This window comes from Apodemus sylvaticus, chromosome 1, assembly GCF_947179515.1.
Source record: "Apodemus sylvaticus chromosome 1, mApoSyl1.1, whole genome shotgun sequence".
Taxonomy (NCBI): domain Eukaryota; kingdom Metazoa; phylum Chordata; class Mammalia; order Rodentia; family Muridae; genus Apodemus; species Apodemus sylvaticus.
Window position 1 is genome coordinate 169,433,823 of NC_067472.1, and position 20,986 is coordinate 169,454,808.

Here is a 20,986-nt window from a genome sequence, read left to right on the forward strand (position 1 = left end):
CCCTGCCCCGGAGCCAGAGCAGCGCCTTGGAGGGCCCGTGGATCTGTGTCTTGCTTCAACAGTGTTTGGACGGAACAGACCCGGGGACTCCCACTTCAGCTTCCGGCCGCCTTACTTGTCTCTTCAGCCGCAGCCTCCGGGACCATCTCCTCGCCGCCTTCGGCTCCTAGGACCAGCCTGCACCGTCCTCGCGGTCAGCCCCATACTCCGGATCAGCCATGACCTCTCAGATCCGTCAGAATTATTCCACCGAAGTGGAGGCTGCCGTGAACCGCCTGGTCAACTTGCACCTGCGGGCCTCCTACACCTACCTCTCTCTGGTGAGTGACTCGGGGTCGCCCTCGGAACTGAGCCCCTCACGCCCAGCTCCTGCGCATGCGCGGGCCTTCTTTGTTCCGAATGGAGAGGAGACCCCGCCCCGCCCCGCCCCGCGACCTCGTGTACTTTGTATTTTTGTCCGGCTGGAGCTCGCTGGGCGGACCGGACTGCCCTCCACCTCCTGACTGCTGCGGTTGCAGTCTGTTTTTTTAAAGGGTTCGCCACCGCGTCCGCTAACTCGTGCTTGTGCCTCCTCTCCCGCAGGGCTTCTATTTCGATCGGGATGACGTGGCTCTGGAGGGCGTAGGCCATTTCTTCCGCGAATTGGCCGAGGAGAAGCGTGAGGACGCCGAGCGTCTCCTCAAGTTGCAGAATGACCGCGGGGGCCGTGCTCTCTTCCAGGATGTGCAGGTAAGAGCCGGGGGCCTCGGGCACCGCCCGGCATGCTGTGCGCTTGCCATCACCCCACAGTTTTCATTCGCGGGAGAGGGGTGGGTGGAGGACGTTGTAGACAATATGGTGGAGTGTGGAGGTGCAGCAACCGAACGCACCAGGATCCCGGAAGCTGGAGAAGAGGGGTAGTTATAGAGTCCAGATGAGGACTGCTGTGGAGGAGAAGGCGGGATCTCTGTAGCCCTAGCTAGCCTGGAACTCACAACGTAGACCAGGTTGTCCCTAGTCAAATCTCCTGTCTTCCCTCCCGATCCGTCAGTGGTGGGATTAGAGACATCCCACGGTCCCGTGTGGTCGGTCGTACTCTTGGGGGGTGAAGGATGTACGTAACGAAGGCTGGACGTTCTTGTGTGCAGAAACCATTTCAAGATGAGTGGGGTAAGACCCTGGAGGCCATGGAGGCCGCCTTGGCCCAGGAGAAGAGCCTGAACCAGGCGCTCTTGGATCTGCACGCCCTGGGCTCTGCCCGCGCAGACCCTCATGTGAGTACCGTGCAGCTCGGGTCTTCTCTTTGACAAAACCTCCGAGAACTGGGCCTCTGACGTCTCTCCTTCCTTCACAGCTCTGTGACTTCTTGGAAAGCCACTTCCTGGATAAGGAGGTGAAGCTGATCAAGAAGATGGGCAACCACCTGACCAACCTCCGCAGGGTGGCCGGGTCCCAGGCCGCGCAGACCGGTGCGCCCCAGACGGCTCTGGGCGAGTATCTCTTTGAGCGCCTCACCCTCAAGCACGACTAGGAGGCCTCTGTGCCTTCAAGGGGCTCCCCCTGCTCTGCACCAGCCCCCCTCAGCCCACCTCGGGACGTCCCCCTGAAGGAACCCCTCAAGCCACCAGGCAGCTTCGTAACCGCTCTGGAGCCTCTCAAGTCTTGGACCAAGTGAAAATAAAGCTTTTTGAGACAGCAGCTGGTGGTTTTCTGTGTATGTGGGAGGGTGGCGTGGGAAGGAAGAGGTTGGCTGTGCGCCTGTCTTTGTGGGACCCCACGTGATAACTAGCGGTGATCTCATATCAGCCTTTTCATGCGGCAAATGCAGGCCCGAGGACTCTGCTGTAACCCTTGGTTTGTTCCTGTGCAGGGAAGAGAAAAGGCTTCAACATAGTTCAGGGTGGGATAAACGAGCAGACAGGCAGGCCAGCCCGAAGCCAGGGTCTCTGGGTGCTCACTGATGCCGGGCTCCTCAAAAAGAATGTGAAGGACCATTGCCAAGGGGTTAGAAGGGGGGGCACTGGACAATGCTGTGTCATCTCACTGGTTAAAAGAAATGCAAGGGTTGTGTGACGCCACATGATGCACCCTTGGCTCTGTCATGCCATTGCTCTGGGCGAAGCAGTCATGTGGACGGGACGACCCAGTACAACAGCTGTCTAGTCAGGCCACGCCCCTAATAGCATGCGATTGGTAACTGGGGTCCGGGTCTGGGGGTTAGAGCAGAGTCAGTCAAGCAGAGGTCACTGGGGCCTGAGAACCTGCTGCAGGGGTTCCCACAAGGAAAATAACCTTACTGAAAGAGAAACGGGATTTGAGCTTTTGGTCTCCGTCCTGGGGTTGGAACCTAGTTCCTCACTGTCTGGCTGACACTCTGTTTAGGGACACCCATCTGTTGCTTTTCACTTTTTGAGGCTAGATCTCACCCAGTTGCCCAAGCTGGCCCAGAAACCCTAGTTCACATAAGCTTTGAACTTCCTATCCTTTGACCTGTGCACCTGTGATTTCCCCATGCTTCTTCCGTGTCAGCCACCTCCCACCCAAGGTCACCCTAACAGCACTGGGGCCTCAGAACAGTACCCCAACCTGCACAGGCAGAGACTATGGAGCAGCTAAGGGCAGAACTAAGTGGGGAAGCTGGCTCTCCTGGGAATACCAGCACTGAGAGGCTGAGGTAGGACTGCTGTGAATTTCAACCACTTACGATGTAAGGCAAGATCTATCTGCAAAAACTAAAAAAACAGGATTGGGAACTGAGGGAGACGCACCACACAAGAGCTCATGTCCAGCTACAGTTGGCATTCTTAAATACAGGTGTATTTTTTTTTCATCTCTGGACACACTCCAATCACACACCTTCTGCCCGCCCCCTCCCAAATGCAAACCAAAGGCACTGGGCCAGACACAGCACGTGAGGAGGGGCCTGCCGGTCACTGAACCTGGGGGCAGGAGACGCTTGCAGGCAGAAAGGCCTCGAGGTACATGTGCGGCTTCAAGAAGCCGGTGGCTCGGTTTTGTATCAGGAAAGGGGACCAGGGTGCAGCACAGTGACAAGACTCCTGATTCGGCCACTGGGTCCCAGAACCCAGTGGTTTCACAGTGGGCTGAGCAGTTGTGGGGTTTGTAGACATTCTGCCCTCAATGGATGCATTCCCTAGAGAGGACACTGGACCAAGGAAAAGAATAAGGCCTGGTCCAGAAAAAGGCAGGAAGGTGTCTGGTCCAACTCCGCATGCTCCTTTGAAGAAATGAACAAGACATATCCAGGGAAGCCAACCTTGCAGCATGTCTTGGCATCTCAGTCATGGGTTGAAATGGAGGACCACAGGCGTTCTGCTAACTTTACTTTGTTTTTGAGAAGGGGTCTCATGTTGACCAGCTTGGCCCTGAGCTCCCGATGTAGCAGAGGATGACCTTTAACCCCTGATCCTTAAACCTCTGCCTATTGAGTGCTGGGGATTACAGTGTGGTATCAGCACACCAGGTTAATGAGGTTCTAGAGCTAAGTCTCAGGCCTTCCAGCACACACGGCCAGCGACCTGCCAACTGCTACCTCGACGGCCAATACTCAATTATGCTAATCCCTGCAGTGTCTAACTCTGAACGTGGCTGTTTCAAGTGTAGGGAAACCACACAGAATCGAACATGAGGTGGTCCCAGGGGTGCATAGCGTACTCTGTATGACTATAGGATCAGATGAAGCCACGGCCTGGAAACCGATACACCAGGGGTCCTAAAACCTCTGGCATTGAAGAACAAGGGTAGATTCCTGGCCCCTGGGACCCAGTCTAAGCCTGGAGACTCCAAATCAGTGCACAAAGAATGCATTCTGCAATCCAAGAAAGGCACAGTGGCGTGGAGTGCGGGAACTCCAAGATAGGAGCCAAAGGGCTGGAGTGTCTGAAACGGAGGTTGCGCTAAGGACCACACTGGGTAGGGGTCCCACTCCGGGTCTGGAGCAGGGTTCAGCCTCCCCCCCATCTGCATAGGCCCTCTGTAAGAGGGGCACAGGACAGGCAGGGAATGGGGTTGGGATGGGGGTGGGGGGCTAGTTGCGTTCCTCACCCAGGGAACTGGTAGGACTCAGGGGCTCCGTGGGCGTGCTGAGAGAGCTGGAGGGCCCCGTGTCCACTGAGTTGCTTCTCTTGCTGCCCCCTGTGGAGGAGGAGCAGGAGGCCCTGCGCGGCCACTCGGGTGCCCGGATGTTGCGGCGGTCCTTGGCAGCCTCTTCTTCTTCATCGTAACGCTCGCTGTCTTCCCCAAGAGGTCCATCCCGCGGCTCTTCCTCATCCTCACTCTGGTGTGGGCTGGAGTGTCGAGACAGTGAGGGCGACGGCGGCACGGAGGCTGGCCGTGGGTACCGGTACCCCTGGGTCTGCATACCCAGAGCAGGCACAAAGCAGAATGAAGGAATGGATGGGGTTTGGATCTCTAGAGGTGTCCACCAATTGTCAACCCCAAGCCAGCCCGCCCCAGCCCTTCACTCCTGGCCCAGCGTTGGTCCCGGCTCCACTTACCGCATCTACCTCATGGGGCTCATAGGTGAAGTGGTCTGGAAAGGCCTTGGCCAGAGCCATGTGGCGCGCAGACATATAGTACTGGGCAGAAAGGAGGGCAGACGGTGTCAAGGAGGCTACATACCCGGCTTCCGACAGATAAACCCCAGCCACCTTTTTGTCTGTTTTGCTTTTTGAGAGTTTCTTTGTGCAGCCCTGGCTGTCCTGGAACTCTGTAGATCAGGCTGGCCTCAGAACCACAGAGATCTGCGTGCCTCTGCCTCCCGGTGCTTGGGATTTACTTAAGGCATGTGCCACCACTGTCCAGCCACATTTTTTCTAAACGAGCCTCGCCACACACCCGTCACTGGTGGACACGAGGCAGGGTCTTTACTAATCTATACTTCTGCGGTAGATTATAGTTAAGGATCTAAAACCTAAAAGCACGCCCAGCTCCCCTGCTCCACCACTGAGCCATGCTGTGCGCCCATCTGCTGGAGGCCCGGCAATTTCACTTGATGACCATTGGCCTACACTGGCTAGTAGTACAGGGTAGTATGATTTTTCTGCCTCATCCTTCCAAGTAGCTGGATGACAGGTCTGGGCCAACAGGGCGAGCTGGCCACACCTTACTGTATTGTCTGTTTTGAGCTGGGAACGTCACCATGTGCCCCCAGCTAGCTTTGAACTTTGAACCAGGCTGCATTTGCTACGCCTTTAGACAAAGAGCACACTGGGCAGAGTTATCTCGTCTCTCCTGGGCAAATGTTCCTATGTAAATGTAAATGTTCCATCTGGGTTAGGCATGGACAATCCTCCAGTCATCCCGTACTACAGGGCAGGTGAATTCTCAAATCAAACACTGTTGGGGCTGGAGAAGTGGCTCAGCCGATAAGAGCACTGGCTGCTCTTCCAGAGGTCCTGAGTTCAATTCCCAGCACCCACATGGTGGCTTACCACCATGTCATGGGATCTGATACTCTTTTCTGGTGTATTTGAAGACAGCTACGGTGTACTCACATAAAATAAAATTGCCAGGTGGTAGTGGCGCATGCCTGTAATCCCAGCACTCTGGGAGGCCAGCCTGGTCTACAGAGTGAGCTCCAGGACAGCCAGGGCTACACAGAGAAACCCTGTCTCGAAAAAAACAAATCCAAAAAAAAAAAATTTGTTTTAAAAAAAATCAAATATTGGTTTGATCACACTGTATATGCAAAAGAGAACTCTGACCAGATGCTATTTCTAGAATTTTTCTTATTTATTTATTTATTTATTTATCTATTTATTTATTTATAGCTTTTGAGACTGGATCTATCTATGTCCTAGACCTGGCTATGTAAAAAAGGCTGGCCTCAAACTCACAGAGAACCACCTGTCTCTGTCTCCAGGTGCTTGGACTAAAGGTGGGCCCTCCAGCACCTGGCTCTCTTTTCATTTTTGGTGCATGTGCATGTATGTGTTTCTGTATGTGTTCATGTATGTATGTGTGTATGTATGCATGTGTGCATGTATGTATACATGCATGTGTGTGTGCATGTGTGTGTGCGTGTGTGTCTACAAACAGAAGTCAGAGGTCATTTCTCAGGTGCAATTCATCCTCAGTTTTGTTTTGTAAGAGTTATTTACTTATGTACGAGTATATGTACATATGATGTATGCTGTCACGTGTGCCTGTGTATAGGGACCAGAAGTTGGCATTCAATCTTTTGCAGCTGGAATTTCAAGTGTTTCTGGGATGCCATGCTATGTGAGTGCTGTCGGATCTCTGATCTTCATGATTACAGAGCAAGGGTTCTTAATCTCACTGAATCATCTCTCCAATCTCTGTCTCTCTCTCTCTCTTTTTCCTTCCTCTCTTTCTTTCTTTTTTCCTTGAGACAAGGTCTTGCCATGTAGACTAGGGTGGCTTTGAACTCACAGTCTCTGCGTGTAAAGTGCTGGGACCGACGGCACGCAGCGCCCCCCGCCTTCACCTTGCTTCTTGAGGCGGGCACCTCTACAAACAGGATGCTGCCAGCTGCGCAGTGGAGCCCTGGTTCCCTTTTTTCTTTCTTTTTTTATTTTTTGTTGCTTTTTCAAGACAGGGTTTCTCTGTGTAGCTCTGGCTGTCATGGAACTCACTCTGTAGACCAGGCTGGCCTCGAACTCATGGATTTGCTCCCAGCATGATAGGAACCACCATTGCCTGGCCCCAAGTATCCTCTTATCTCTGCCTTCCAGTGCTAGGATCACAGGGACCGTCATGTCAGGGTTGTTTATCATATGTGTATGGGTGTTGCCTGCATGTGTTCTGTGTGCTTGGTGCCCACAGAAACCAAGAGGGTGTCAAATCGGCTGGGAACGGAATTACAGATGCCTGTGAGCCACCATGTGGGTGCAGGAATTGAACCCTGGTCCTCCGGAACAGCAGCCAGTGCTATGTCTCCAGCTCTGACAACAGTTTCTTTCTTTTTTTCCTCCCTTGTTTTGTTTGTTTTGTTTTGTGCAATGGTGCTCTGACCTCATGTGTGTCTGTGAGGGTGTCAGATCTTGGAGTTACCAATGGTTGTGAGCTGCCGTGTGGGTGCTGGGATTTGAACCATTGAGCTATCTCCTCAGCCTGACATCACCTCCTTAAAGAGACAGCAACTACAATAAGCAGGAAACCTGGACCTATCTCCAGCCTCTTGGCTTGTTTGTTTGTTTCTCTATGTAGCCCTGGCCCTCCTGGAACTCACTTTGTATCTAGGTTGTCTCTGCCTCCTGAGCTCCGCCTTGCCAGGCCTCTCCATCCTCTCGCTTTCTCTTTTGATTTTTCAAAGCAGGGATTCTTTGTGTGACAGAGCCCTAGCTGTCCTGGATTCCCTCCGTAGATCAGGCTGCCCCGGAACTCCCAGAAATCCATCTGCCTCTGTCTTCTGAATGCTGTGATTAAAGCATGCACCACCACAACCGGCCCTGTCTCCACTCGGCGGCCTAGGGAAGGAAATCAAGTCATACCCGGCCTAGGTACTTCCAATCCAACAAGTCTGACAATCGTTCCGTGCGATTCCGCTGGATGATGCGCTGTCGCCGGCTCTGCTGGCAGAAGCTGTACAGGAAGGAGGTGAGCTGCGAGCACGAATCATCCAGGCTGCGGAACCGCCGATCCAGAATATAAATGCCTACAGGTGCAGGAATCAGGATTCGTTAGCAATAAGAAGTCTGACATGTGGACCCGCAGCACCCCCGTGCTCGGTCCCCCCTGCGCACTGACCGTAAGCTGAGGGATCAGCGATGTGCTCCTCCATAAAGCAGCCAAAGCCGGAGAGGTTGGTGGAGATGCTGGGGATGCCCATGACGGTGCATTCCGCTGTGGATCCAATGGGAAAAGGCTACTCACTAACCTGCCCCGTTAGAGATGCTCCGCAGCGCCACCTGCTGGCAACTAAACCAACTGCGCCTGGCTACACCGCAAGGGTGCGGAGGGCCGCCCCATCTCTAAGAACCAATCCCTAGGCAGAGAAAAATGAATCTGCAAAAAAGTTTGTGATGAAGGGGATACTTATTTATGGAACACTAACTAACTCCGGCTCACATAAATAACTTTACTCAGCGGTCACGACGTTAAATTACATTTGTGTGTGTGTGTGTGTGTGTGTGTGTGTGTGTGTGTGTGTGTATGAGCCAGAGTATACTCTTTAGATTATGACATCATGGGGTGGTTGTAGTTATTGTCTTAAGATTTATTAATTTTTGATTTGTATGGGCATGGGTGTTTTGCCTACATACATGTCTGTGCACTACATGTATGTAGCACCTGTGGAAGCCAGAAGAGTGTTGGATCCGCTGGAAGTGCAGTTACAGACTGTTGTTAGCAGCCAAATGGGTGCTAGGAATTGAATCTGGTTTTTGTATGGCTGTTTTATTTTATTCTGGGCTTTCTGTTTTTTGTTGTTGTTGTTTTTTTTTTTTGGTTTTTCGAGACAGGGTTTCTCTGTGTAGCCCTGGCTGTCCTGGAACTCACTCTGTAGACCAGGCTGGCCCCGAACTCAGAAATCCACCTGCCTCTGCCTCCCAGAGTGCTGGGATTACAGGCATGCGCCACCACCACCTGGTGATAAATAATTCTTTTAAAAAAGAAGCTTTAGAATGAACTAAAATAAGTCAGTGGGGGTGGGGACATTAGACCCTCTTTGGAGGTTCAGAAAGGTAGAGGTAGGAAGGTCAAGAGTTCAAGGTCACCCCGGACACCTGTGAGCTTGGGTATCAGAAAACAAGCAGGCCTACAAAGCAAAACTAAAGACTAAACCCCACAGTTTCCCTCAGCGAGGGAGAATCACACACAAGCAACTCAACTCCGAGCTCAGGGCTGAAGAGAGGCGAGGAGAGGAAGGGCGTGAAAGGCACTGGGGAGGAGAAGCAGCTCAGCGGGCAGAGGGCTCGCCTGGCACCCACAAAGCCCCAGCTTCCACAGCCAGCCTTGCATGAACAGATCACGGTGGCATAGTACTCTGGAAGCGGAAGCAAGATCGGGAGTTCAAGGCCAGCCTGGGCTCCACAGGTCTGAGAGACTCGGGTCATGCTCATCAGGAACTCAAACATCAGCAAACTGGAGCTGAGGTTATCAGTGACAACCGGAAAGTCCGAGCCCCGAGACTTCTGTGTCACAAACACGTACACTGGAACTGGATGGGCTGTACCCTCATCCCTCAACTGAGGAGAGGAGCCATAGTGCAGGTTCACGCCAGAACTCAACAAGACCCCAGCAGTCCGCCAGCCCTGGCCTCGCCTCTCGCACTCACCCGGTGTGTAGCCCCAGGGCTCGTAGTAGGAGGGGAAGACCCCCAGGTGACAGCCACGGACAAATTCCTCGTAGTCCACAGGGAGTAAAGGGCTTGTGGAAGAAAGGAATTCGGGGTGAAAAATCACCTGTGGAGAGAGGAGAGGGCTTAGCTACTTGTAGTCACCTAGAGCAGCCCAGAGAGGGTACACTTCTCAAGAAACACACAGCAAGTCCTCAACAAGCTGAAGACTGAAGACTTAACTCATCTGGCTTCAGAAGCCAGGGTTCTTTCTAAACGGCGCAGGCCACAGACACGGTAGACGAGAAGTGTGGCGCCCCCTGCCACACCCCACCATCCTTCGGCGAGCCCTCACCTTCACGCGATCGGCACTACTGTTGAAAAGGCCAATTCGGCGGATGGTGGTCAAGATGGGGTCAGAGGAGTCATCCAGCATGTTGTGCGTACACACCGGTGGGAAAGACTGCCGCTGTGGAGAGCAGAAGTGAGGTGGTGAGTCGGGGAGGATTGGCTCTTGTTCCTGGGCTGTGAGGGTGCCAGGGATCTGAGGATGCTACCAACCAAGGTCAACAGACTCCTGACAGGAGCCCAGCTTTTAACTGTCATGAGCAAAGCCAAAACAAACCGACAACAACAACATAAAAAAAAAATCCCAGCCAAGCTGAGGCAAAGCCCCTTAAGGCACTCCACAGCTTGTGAGTGTTTAGTTGTACAATCTTGCCTGTCAGTAAAGAAAATGCAAGGAACCTCACCGAGACGGAAGCAACCATGTGAATTCATAGCCATCCCGGCTGGTGTAACCATGTATATAAACCAGAATGGCAGCGGGATGTCGACTCTGCTCCTCCCTCCCCCCTGCCCAGGGGAAAGAAATAAAAGCTCTAAAGAATTGTAAATACCCCAGCCAAGGGGACAGTTAGGTCCATTTGATAGCAAACTACAAGGACAGCTGGGAGTTGTAGTTTCCTTATGAAAATTCATACCATACCATCACCACTATCACTACCCCACCCCACAGGGAAGGGAAGCACAATTCCAGAAGTCACAGCTATAACACAAAGATTGACTGACAGGAAATCCCAGCCCTCTCTTTTATGACAAGTTCTTTACAAATGTTTCATCATCGTGTCATTAAATGGCCTACTCGTAGGTGGTGTACAAGTGTGAAGAACTACAACTCCCAGCAGCCTCAGGTTAGGCTTCATCATGGATAAAGCCAGCTGTCTAACTTAAAAAATATTTTTGTCCAGAAGCACATTCTACAGCATTAGTGCATGCTAGCTGTCTAGATGCCAAAACTCAGCCTCATCAATGCCAACCATAGGCACCGGTCCCTTGACCCACAGGAAAAAAAAGAACTCTAACTCCCCAAAGGCTCAGGGGCAAAAGTCAGTCAATAAAATACAAAATGTCCCAGGAGCTAATGGGAGTTGTAGTTTTCATTTTGTGAACCACATTTTCCTAATGTTTCTTGTCCTTTTAATTCCAACCTCAGGAATCAGAGGTTTCTGTGAGAGGTAAGACACAGACACGGAGCTAGCCTTGGTAGTGCACACCTCTAATCTCGGAAAGCAGAGGTAGGTGGATCTCAGTTCGAGGCCAGCCTGCTCTCCAGAGCGAGTTGGAGGATAGTGAGTAGTGGCTTTGGGGCATTGGGTGCTCTCCAGGAAACACTAGGTGCATTGGCTTACCTGGCTCCTACCTACTAAAGGCCCCATAAACTACCATTCTTTTTGTTTGTTTGTTTTTTGTTCTTTCCAGACAAGTTTTCTCTGTATAGCCCTGGCTGTCCTGGAACTCACTCTGTAGACCAGGCTGGCCTTGAACTCAGAAATCTGCCTGCCTCTGCCTCCCACATGATTAAAGGCGTGCGCCACCACCGCCCAGCTCTTGCACCCCTTCTTAACCCGAAGCCTCTAGCAGTGTATTTTTAAAATTAATTTGTTCGCTTTATATCCCAATATCAGCTCCAGCTCCTCCCATTTTCCCCTCTCACTCCTCCCTCCCTCCCCTTCCCCTTCTCCTCTGAGAAGGTGGACCCCGGCATCCCCTCCAGCAATGTATTTTAAAGGGGCCTCATTCATTACTTTCTGGGTTCTGTTATCATAAAAAGTCACAGGATTGTTACTGTGTTATCTGTGTTCCTGGTCTACGGTTATACTTGGCTCCAGAATAAACTATCTTAATCTTTTTTATGTGGTAGGTGTGTTTTACCATTGACACGTCTCTGGATTTCAGAATTGGACCCTATCTAAAGGGCCACCAAAGAGAACAGAACTCCCAGAAATCTTTGCAGTAGGAGGCCTCAGTCAATGCCGGGACTGGCTAGCACTCTGCTCAGGGGTGAAGACCATACCTGGGTGGCAAAGATGGCTCTCTTCATCATAGTGAAGTCCTCCTTGTCCAGCATCTTGTTCATGTCCGGGAGGCTTCCCCTGCAAGGGGAGGGGCGGGCAGGCATTTCAGAATGAAGTGACGGCGGGTCAGGAAAATCATGGGAGCAGACCAGGGCTGGCACTCACACTAGAAGGGATTCGTAGAGCTTCCTCCCAAATTTCTCCTTGACTGTATTGGCTGTGTCCCTGGAAAGGAGAGGAACAATATCACGTCACCACCCACTAGGTACTGTCGGGCTCTGTGGATAACGGAGAAACTGAGGTCTGGGTTCAGACTCTATGCCCCGGGGGACCTCAAACTGGAAGATGGGGAATTGGAGACTGCTTGAGTTCCTTGAGGTGTGCGGCTGGGGATAGGTGGCCTTGTCTCTTCAACTTCAGTGACTCATCTACAAGAGGAGTGTAAAAATAGAATCAACCTCAGGAGGTTACTGAGGAGTCCGGGAGGTCAGGGAAAGCCCAGCACACGGAGAGCCTTCCAGAAATGTCAGCTATTATTAGGGTTAGGATGAGTCTTGGACAGAGCGCTGCTAGGCCCCGTCTTATAAACAGGAGGAATAATATTGAGAGGAAAATACTGGCACACAAGTTCGGAAAGACTGTCACCCTACTGTCTCGTGACTTATGATCCTCCCAGGGACATGCCGACCCAACTACACAGGTCTCTTCTCTCTCTCTAACTGTCTCCATCCATGAGCCTGGCTTCAGTAAGCTGCCCAGTGTGACCTTGAACTTCTGACCCTCCAGCCACCACGCCCCAAGGATTGGAAATAGAGAAATGGACCATCACACCCAGTTCATGCCAAGTGCTGGGATTGTGAGGGCGCAACAACGCCCCGCAATGTGAGCTACATCTTCAGCTCTTCCTCATTTCTTAAACATGCATCTACAGTTCTCAGGGCTCAGAGCAGGCCTGCTTCACGGCAGATATTCAGAGACTGAGGGGCAGTGAACGGGTGGGTTACAGGGAGGACGAAACAGGGTCCGCGAGGATGCAGTGGGTCAGCCAGTTAACCAGGGGCCGGGGCAGAAACCTTGCGCCCGTCACGTGCTCACACTCATCTGGCCCAGCACGGGCTTCAAGAACCCTGATCATGTCAGAGATAGCCAGAGAGAGCGAAGACCGTGGAGACTGCAGGGATGGGGCCCCACGGGGTCCTGAGCAGGGATAAGGCCCACGGGGTCCTGGCTGGGGACTGCTGACCAAAGCTGTTTGCGCACAGCTTGGCCCTTCAGGGTTTCCACGTTGAAATTGTTGGTCCGGGCCGGCATGATGAAGAACGCGACAACTGTCTGCTCACTGCCATTCACCTGGGGACAGGGATGAGGACGGGGAGGGGGAACATCAGGATGCTGGACTCAGTCATGCCATTGCTACCCGTTATGGGACTTCGGATTTTCTTTTTCATAATAATATAGGCGATTAAAATCAAAGTCTCCTGCATAGGTAGGTGCTTTACCACTGAGCCACACTCCTACACCGTCACTGGGCGATTCTAGCCAGGAGCTCTACCACTGAGCCATACTGCCAGACTGGTTTTTATTCTGATATAGGATCTCAAAGTTGCCCAGGTTGACCTTGAACTCATTCTACAGACAAAAGCTGACCTTAAATTCTTCATCCTCCTCCGGCTTCAGCCTCCCGGGTGCTGAGATAACAGGCCCAGGCCACCAGATCTCACGTCTGATCTTTCTGGGGCTCTATGCCTGCTGTGCTCCTACCCAGGGGTTTCTGTAACCACCTCTCCAGTCTCTGTTCTCCCCAGCTAGGCACATGCTTCCCTTCCCCTCCCCCTACCCCTCCCTCCCGCTCCCAGCTCTTCTTCCCCTCCCCTCCCCCACCCCACTCCTCTTCCCCTTCCCCTCCCCACCAGGCCTTACTCTGAGCAGGTAGTTGAGCCGAGCCAGCGCCTCCAGGAACACATCAGCTCCCTTGTTGGAAAACTCATAGCGGCCCGCGATGAAGAAATACAAAGTCTTGTCTAGGTTGAAGTCCAGGTGCCTAACAAGCCACAAGAGAGCGTGAGGTCCCAGCAGCTCCAAACCCTGTGCTGAAACCAACAGACCCCAGCAGCCACAGGGCCACCACTCGGGGATCAGAACGACGCTTGCATGCGTCGGGTTTTCTTCTTAGGTGGGTATTTATTTACCCTGATACCCATCCCGGGGCTCTAGATACCAGGAAAGAATGGGACCACATAGTCCAAACCCTCACCCCCCTCCGTGAGACTCGGGGTCCTGACCACACACCCAGGAATCTCGTCCCCCATACCCATAAAAATGGCCGCGCACAAACTCCTGGATCCGTGCTTTGCTCTGAGCATGAAGGTTCTGGAATTCGTGCATAGCAGAGAACTTCTTCACATTCAGCCCATTGGGGGTCACGATATCTAGGGTTGGGGAGAAGAGCCCACACTTCATTTCTTCATTGTGATCAACTTCTCCAGCATGAAAAGAAGGGGGGTTGACTTCCCTTTCATAACATCGTGGTTTTGACGGCCCTTCAGTGAACTCAGCTCCCCGGAGACTGACTCAACACCGCTACTTGACTCTTCTTACTCCTATTTTACGTTTTAGATTTTTTTTCTTGTATTTTATGTGTATAGTGGTTTTGCCTACATGTATGTCTGGGTACCATATGTGTGCCTGTTGCCTGTGGAAGCCAGAAGTGGTGGTCAGGTCTCCTGGGATTGGAATGACAGATGGTTTATAAGCCACCATGTGTGTCCTGGGAATTAAACCTGGTTCCCCAGAAAAGCAAACAGTGTTCATATACTCAGGTTCACACATGCGTGCGCATACACACATACACACACACACAAACAAACATTTTTAAAAAGTATATGAGGGGAGAAAGGGTTGAGTCCCTGAAACAGGCCTGAAGACAGACAGTATGTTGGGAGCCACACGTGAAGGAGCATGTCAGTCAAGGCTACCCCAGAGCTACAGAGTGAGACCCTGGCTCTAAAGAGAAAAAGAGAGAGAAAGAACAGATATCTGGGGAGAAGCAGAGCAGTGGTATTTTCAGTTCCTGTGTCAGAATGGGAAAACAGGTAGAAAACTGCACCTCCCAGAGTTCCCGAGTGTGTCAGGCCCACAGCACCCTCCATCTGTAGGAGCTGAGGTATGAAGAGTTATGCTTATGAAAATAGAGGCTTTTATAAAGAATGCTCTATAAAACAAAGACCCAAGATCAGACCCACTGCATTCATTCAACAAAAGCTGGGCATGACTAAATGCGCCTGTAACCCCAGCGTGGGGAGGGGGGGGGGGTCCTGGGAGCACACACAGCCTCAGCAAAACGGTGAACTTCAGGTTCAGTGACAGACCCTGTCTTACAAGCGCTGTTGGAACTGAAGAAAGCGGTCTGAAGTCAAATGCGCTTACTGCTCTTGCAGCGCACGCAGTTGGGGTAGTTAATAATGCTTGTAAATGTGACTGAAGATTAGGATCCGAGTCCTCTTCTGCCTTCTGTGAACACACACACACACACACCATGCACATGTGCATGTACCCACACAAGGTCACACACACATACACACAAATAAAAATAACAAACATCTCTCAAAAAAACTAGGTGAACAGTCACAGAGAGAAGACCCCCCAACACTCTCCCCTGGCTTCTACACACACACACACACACACACACACACACACACACACACAAAAAATAAATCAACCAAAGATTACAACCCTCATCAGGACCTGGGCCAAGAATTAGAAGCATTCTAATGGGGCAGAGCAGGTAAACCTACTTCCATGTTTACTTTCGATAATAAAGCCCACAATATTTGCATTTCTTTCAGAAGACCAGCATTTATATTAGCTACTCATAAAATTAGAATGAGCGAGACTATAGCTCCTAATATCCTTCAGGATACAGAGTCGGCCGGCGTCATTTCCGAGTTACAGTCTCAACCCAGGACTAACAGGAGTCGCTGTCCTATTCTCTGGGGTAAAATGAGTTGGCGTTGAGCAAGGCGTGGAGCCTCTTACCTCAGCCACAGCAGGGACCACAGCTCAGACCCTACCTGGTTTCCTCTTGAGGAGGTGTTGAGCCTCAATCGCGGTGATCTGGGACACCGTGGTGAAGACATGGGCACAGTGGGCTGCTGCCCGCTCCATGCAGTACCGGTGATAGATCTGCCTCTCGCCGGCTTCTTTGTCTACATTGAACTGGGTAGGACAGGAGGAAAGGCAACATTAAGAGGACCAGGTAAGGCTAGGGTGTGGACCAGGGTCTTAGGGCCTCTGGGATTGGCAGCCACACTGAGAGGTAGGTCTGGGCTTGTACTCTTGGGTTTGAGGAGGACCAAGGAGGACTCTTGTGTCTAAGGGAGGAGGGCCGGGGTCCGCCCCTATGTCTGATGGTGGAAGAAGGACCTAGACTCTTAGGAGCTCGATTCCCTGCCAGAGCTTTAGGCTGTCCCACAATACAGAGTCTTCTACACTCGCAGCTCACATTCTCCAGGTTGTTGTAGAAGTCCACGGCACCGGCACACAGGTAGCGTCCCAACAGCGTGGCATGAGTGGTAAAGATGGTTGCCACCGGCAGGCGCCGGGCACGGCACAGACACAGACCAACGCCTGCCAACCATTCGTGGAAGTGGGCAACCACATAGGGCTTCTCTTCATTCTGGGCCAGGAACTGTGGGGCAACAGGGACGGGGTTACTGTTTCCACACGGCACAGAAGGAAGCAGCAGCAATCCCCATCATGGACAAAGACGTAGGGGAGAGGTAAACCCCGCCTTTACACAGAACAGGCAGAGTTCCCACAAAGGGCTGAAACCCCAAGTTAGGCCAACCCGCTAACCTTGCCCCCAGAGGTTGATGGGAATTTTTTGTTTTTGTTTTGGTTTGTTTTTTGCCAATGTCTAAATTCTGGCAAAGCTGAACTGGAAGGACCAACACCCCAAGCCCTGGTCAGAATTCCAGGGACTTGGTATTTTTTTTTTTTCTTTCGGTTTTTCAAGACGGAATTTCTCTGTGTAGCAGCCTTGGATGTCCAGGAACTCACTTTGTAGACCAGGCTAGCCTTGAACTCAGGGATCTGCTTGCCTCTACCTCCTGAGATTAAAGGTACATGGCCACCACTGCCCGGCTAAGACTCAGCAGTTCAGTCAGCAGTAGGAGATTTTTTATGGGCAAAAAAACCAGAACCCAAACTCCCAGAGTTCCTTGAAGCACATAGCTCCTGTTTGTCCTAAAGCATTCCAATTAAGTTTCCTAAAACTTTTTTTTTTTTTTGGTTTTTTGAGGCAGGGTTTCTCTGTGTATAACCCTGGATGTCCTGGAACTCACTCTGTAGACCAGGCTGGCCTCGAACTCAGAAATCCACCTGCCTCTGCCTCCCAAGTGTTGGGACTAAAGGCATGCGTCACCACCGCCCGGTTTCCTAAAACTTTTTTTCAAAAATTCTAGAATGTGTTTTGGGTGGTGGGGAAAGCCCAGATTTCTGGTTCTGACACCAACTCAAGGTTGGTGAGTGAGTATCAAAGTTCCCCTGAGTGCTTAACCGTAATGGATTATCAAACTCAGCCCTCTTCTGACGGGACTCCCTGGAGACTGTGCAGCAGTGTGTTTACACCTGGACGATTAGGGCAAATGAAGCTGAGGCGGACACTTCTGGTCTCTGAGAGAAGCAGCTGGACTCCTTTCAGAGGCGATCCTCAGAGTAAAAGAGTCTACCATTCCCAGAACTCGCAGGGGAAGCCCAGCCTCTGGCCCACGCGGTGGTGGTGGTGGTGGTGATGGTGTCAGTCTGGGTAGAAAGGCTGAGGTGCGGTCTGTGGTACGGCCTACCTCACCCAGGAACCAGGTGGTGAGGAAGCCGAACAGGACAGCGTCGTTGGCCTCGCGGTCGTACCAGGGTACCCCGATGTTGCAGGTGTCCCAAAGCTCACCCTTCCAGCGCTCCAGGGCCCAGGCTGAGGCCCCCACATCCAGGAGCACCACTAGGGGTCCCCCCTCGATCAGCCAACGCCCAAAATACACCTGAGGGAGAGGCAAAGGGAGGCTCAGGAGACCTCGCCCGCATTCCTCACAGTCTCACGTCCCTAGCCTGGTAACTGAATTCAGTGGCTTCCCTCACGCGGCCTCCGTGGCCCTCTGTAACTCCGAGCCTGCTACCTTTCTCCTCTTCCCATTGGCCCGCTTGGTCATCTGTAGTCACGTGTCTATCACAGGCCTGCACTTTTCCTACCCATTGCCACGTTCCTGAAACTCGATGTTCTATTTCAGTCCCCATTAGCTCTTTTCCTCCTGAGACCACAGGTATGGCTCCCGGCCATTGATCTAAGTCTGTCCCAACCTGGCTGCCTGCGGCCAGGGCCTCGCTGGGGTACCCCTCCCCCTCCCAGCTGTTGTCTGCCCTTTTGCTGGGAGGGGGGTCTATTATTAGGAACAGCTGCCCTGGGGGAGGGATGTGGCCACTCTGGGGTCCCGTGGGGACATGGTCTGGCCTGACTGGATGCTGGAGCCCACCCTAGACACAGGCTGTGAATAGGTGGCGCCTTGCTCTGTCTTCCCATCCGCATCTCTTCTAGGTTTCCGCTGCCTCACCGTCCCTTTCTTCTGGCTTTCTCCTTGTAGTTCTTTCTTTTGGGGGATGGGGGCAGGGTTTCTCTGCCTAGCCATGGCCGTCCTGAATTCACTCTGTAGTTTCTCAGACTCAGAGATCCACTGATCAGGATGCCTCTGCCTCCCGAGTGCGACCACCAGGCTTCTCTTCGTGGTTGGAGATGAAACCCACAGGCCATGCTAGGCAGGGGCTCTACCTCTAAGCCACGCCCCCAGCCCCACTGGGCCACTCTAGGCAGGGGCTTTTCCACTGAGCCACGCCCCCAGCCCCTCACTGGGGGACTCTAGGCAGGGGCTCTACCATTGAGCCACGCCCCCAGGCTCTCATTGGGGGATTCTAGGGGCTCTACCACTGAGCCACGCCCCTTCCTCGATAGTTCATTTTAAACTCTTTTCCTGTTTCTCCTTTCTTCATCTCTATTCCATCTTTTTGCCTGCCTGGCTATTCGTCTTTATTTGAGACAGTGTCTTGTTGTGGTCCAGACTGGCTCAGAACACACAGAAATCCTCCTGCCTAGGCCTCCCAAGCGCTGGGATTGCAGGTGCGCGCCTAACATCTAGCTCTGGCGGTCTCTGCCTAGCTCCAGCTTGTTTCTACTCTCTGGGTCTGAGGATCTCAGCTGAGAGTCATCTCCATCCATCCGGCCTTTCTGATATCCGGTACCCACTGGCCTACTTCACCAGGCCCATCTGGCGCTTTCTTTCCCTAGGCCTTCTGGGAAAGTGCCACGCATAGCTATCTGTGCCTCCTGCTTCCGCTCCACCTTCTCTTCACCTGCTGCTAGGCCCTGCTGGCAGTTCCCACCCCACCCCCACCCCCACCCCCGGGTAGGGCTGGGGCCCACCTTACAGCCCTTGCTGTTCATGGAATCCAGAGTCCTCTTCAGTTCCGGAGTTGGGGGCTCCAGGAGCTCTACCTGCGTCCTCACACCCTGCTCCGTGTATGGTCCCACCAGATAGTAGTTGTCACCCCATTCATCCCCTGTCACCTTCGCCTTCGTCTGCAGCACAGTGTAGATGCCACCCACTGTGGGCCAAAGTGCAAAAGGACAGACAACCCCACCATAGCTTTGAGACCCGGTGGGTATTGGGATGCGCTGGGGTAGAAGATGGACAGGAGCCCATACTGGGGAATCAGAGAAGGTCGGGGCTGGAGGGGAGGGTCATGGAAAATCAAACCTAAGGATAGCCCTCTTGGGTTTATGGAGAAAGGGACTGAGATCAGGATGCTGAGGGAGGGGCAGGCTCCAGTTAGACTCCTGGTCATGAGACAGGAAGCACTCTTAGTCTTAGAGAATTAGGAGCAGGAAGTAGCCAGGCTCTAAAGCTCCCAACTATCAGATGTACTGGGAAGAATGGTACTCGGAAGATAGTCCTATCAAGCTACCCCGTTACCTAAGGGAAGCTGGACTAGAATATTCCACATCTTCAGGGGCCCTAACAATGCTAGCCCTGAGCTGGGACACAGGCATGCCGGGTTTCTCCTTCCATGACCTCACCTCAGATTTAGGAATCTGGGTCCTCAGCGTCCTCATCTGAAACCAGTACCCTGGCAGTACACAGCACTGAGTCTGCCATCTCCCAACATGCTGAGAGACCCAGTCTCTTTCTCCCCCAAGATCCAGAAAAGGAAACATTCAGATCCACAAGGCCCAGCTCCTGGGGATTCCAGCCCAACCTTCTCATGAGTGAGAAGTTAGTGTTCTCAGATACCCACCATACGACCCTGGACTGTGAGTGGGTTCCCCCCATCCCACGGCCCAGCCCTGACTTCCAGCTTTCTCAATTCACAGGGAGGCACCTCACTACGTAGGACGCCATGGCTTAGGCCCTGGGCTCCTTCAAACTCGACATTCAAGTTCCCAATGCTTTCCCACCTTGGATCTGAGAATTTGAGTCTCCCGGGCCCCTCCCGGCTTTACACGGGGACCAGGTCCGCTATGCTTCCTGAAAACGCCATGAATCCTAACTTTCAGGAGTACTCCTATCCCACGGTCACATCCTCTGGACCGCAGACCCCAAAGCTCCAGTGTTCCCTGAACTTAAATGCATTAGCTCCTTCCCCTTTTAGGTCTCAAGTCTCTCGGCCCTCGGAAACCTCCCTCCAAGACCCAGGAATCTCTCTTTGAGTGCCCTCTTCCCAAGATTGCAGAACCTGAAGGCTCCTTCCATCTTAAGAGTAGTCTCTTGTCCCTTCCCCCCAGGGCCTAGGACGCCTATTCCAGCCCCTTCACAAGGACACAGAAGTCACAGGCGCTTTTCCCAGGACCCAAGAGTCCTCCACGTAGCTCTTTCCCCGTCTGAATGGGAGTTTCAGGCCCCCATCCTCGCCTGCCCTCCTTGGTCAAGGGACCAACGATGACGTTCTCACCCTTGTTGGCCACCTCCCAGGCCACCTCGAAAAGCACTGTGTTCTCCGGGTCGAATTCATCCTCCCAGTCTTCCAATCCTGGAAGCGAGGACATAGAGAGACTGCGGCTGAGAGGCATGGCTACTGCGGGTAGGGGACTTCGAGCACCAAAAACGGAAACCCGAGAGGTCAGCTAGGAATACACCAGTCTTGGTGACCGGTAGAGTTAGCGGGTGTCCCAGGAGAAGATTGCAAGGCGCTCCGCTTCCTATTGCACGACCGCACCCCCGCCCCAGAGCGTTCCGACTCAGGTAGGGTGAGCGGCGACACTGAGTCGGGCGGGCAGCTGCAGTGAAGCCTCGTGGCCGCCAGGAGGCACTGCCCACCCTGCTGGGCTAGCACGATTGGTCGGCGGCTGGGG

General features: G+C 52.8%; 2 protein-coding genes across 2 annotated transcripts; one reads left to right on the top strand and one right to left on the bottom strand.

Moving 5' to 3' along the window:
* On the top strand, positions 1-1,677 carry Ftl (ferritin light chain). Its single transcript, XM_052163110.1, has 4 exons — positions 1-320; positions 583-729; positions 1,128-1,253; positions 1,334-1,677. The coding sequence occupies exons 1-4, from the start codon at positions 219-221 to the stop codon at positions 1,508-1,510; spliced, it is 552 nt and encodes a 183-aa protein (XP_052019070.1). The 5' UTR covers positions 1-218; the 3' UTR covers positions 1,511-1,677.
* A 1,103-nt stretch (positions 1,678-2,780) lies between these two features.
* Positions 2,781-20,921, bottom strand: Gys1 (glycogen synthase 1). The gene is made up of 16 exons (XM_052163115.1): positions 20,587-20,921; positions 19,061-19,242; positions 17,439-17,630; positions 16,097-16,282; positions 15,666-15,810; positions 13,907-14,024; positions 13,516-13,636; positions 12,839-12,945; positions 11,761-11,820; positions 11,595-11,673; positions 9,594-9,707; positions 9,239-9,365; positions 7,711-7,806; positions 7,455-7,618; positions 4,497-4,577; positions 2,781-4,354 (listed from the first exon to the last, which is right to left on the bottom strand). The coding sequence occupies exons 1-16, from the start codon at positions 20,702-20,704 to the stop codon at positions 4,028-4,030; spliced, it is 2,217 nt and encodes a 738-aa protein (XP_052019075.1). The 5' UTR covers positions 20,705-20,921; the 3' UTR covers positions 2,781-4,027.
* Between the last annotated feature and the right edge of the window lie 65 nt (positions 20,922-20,986).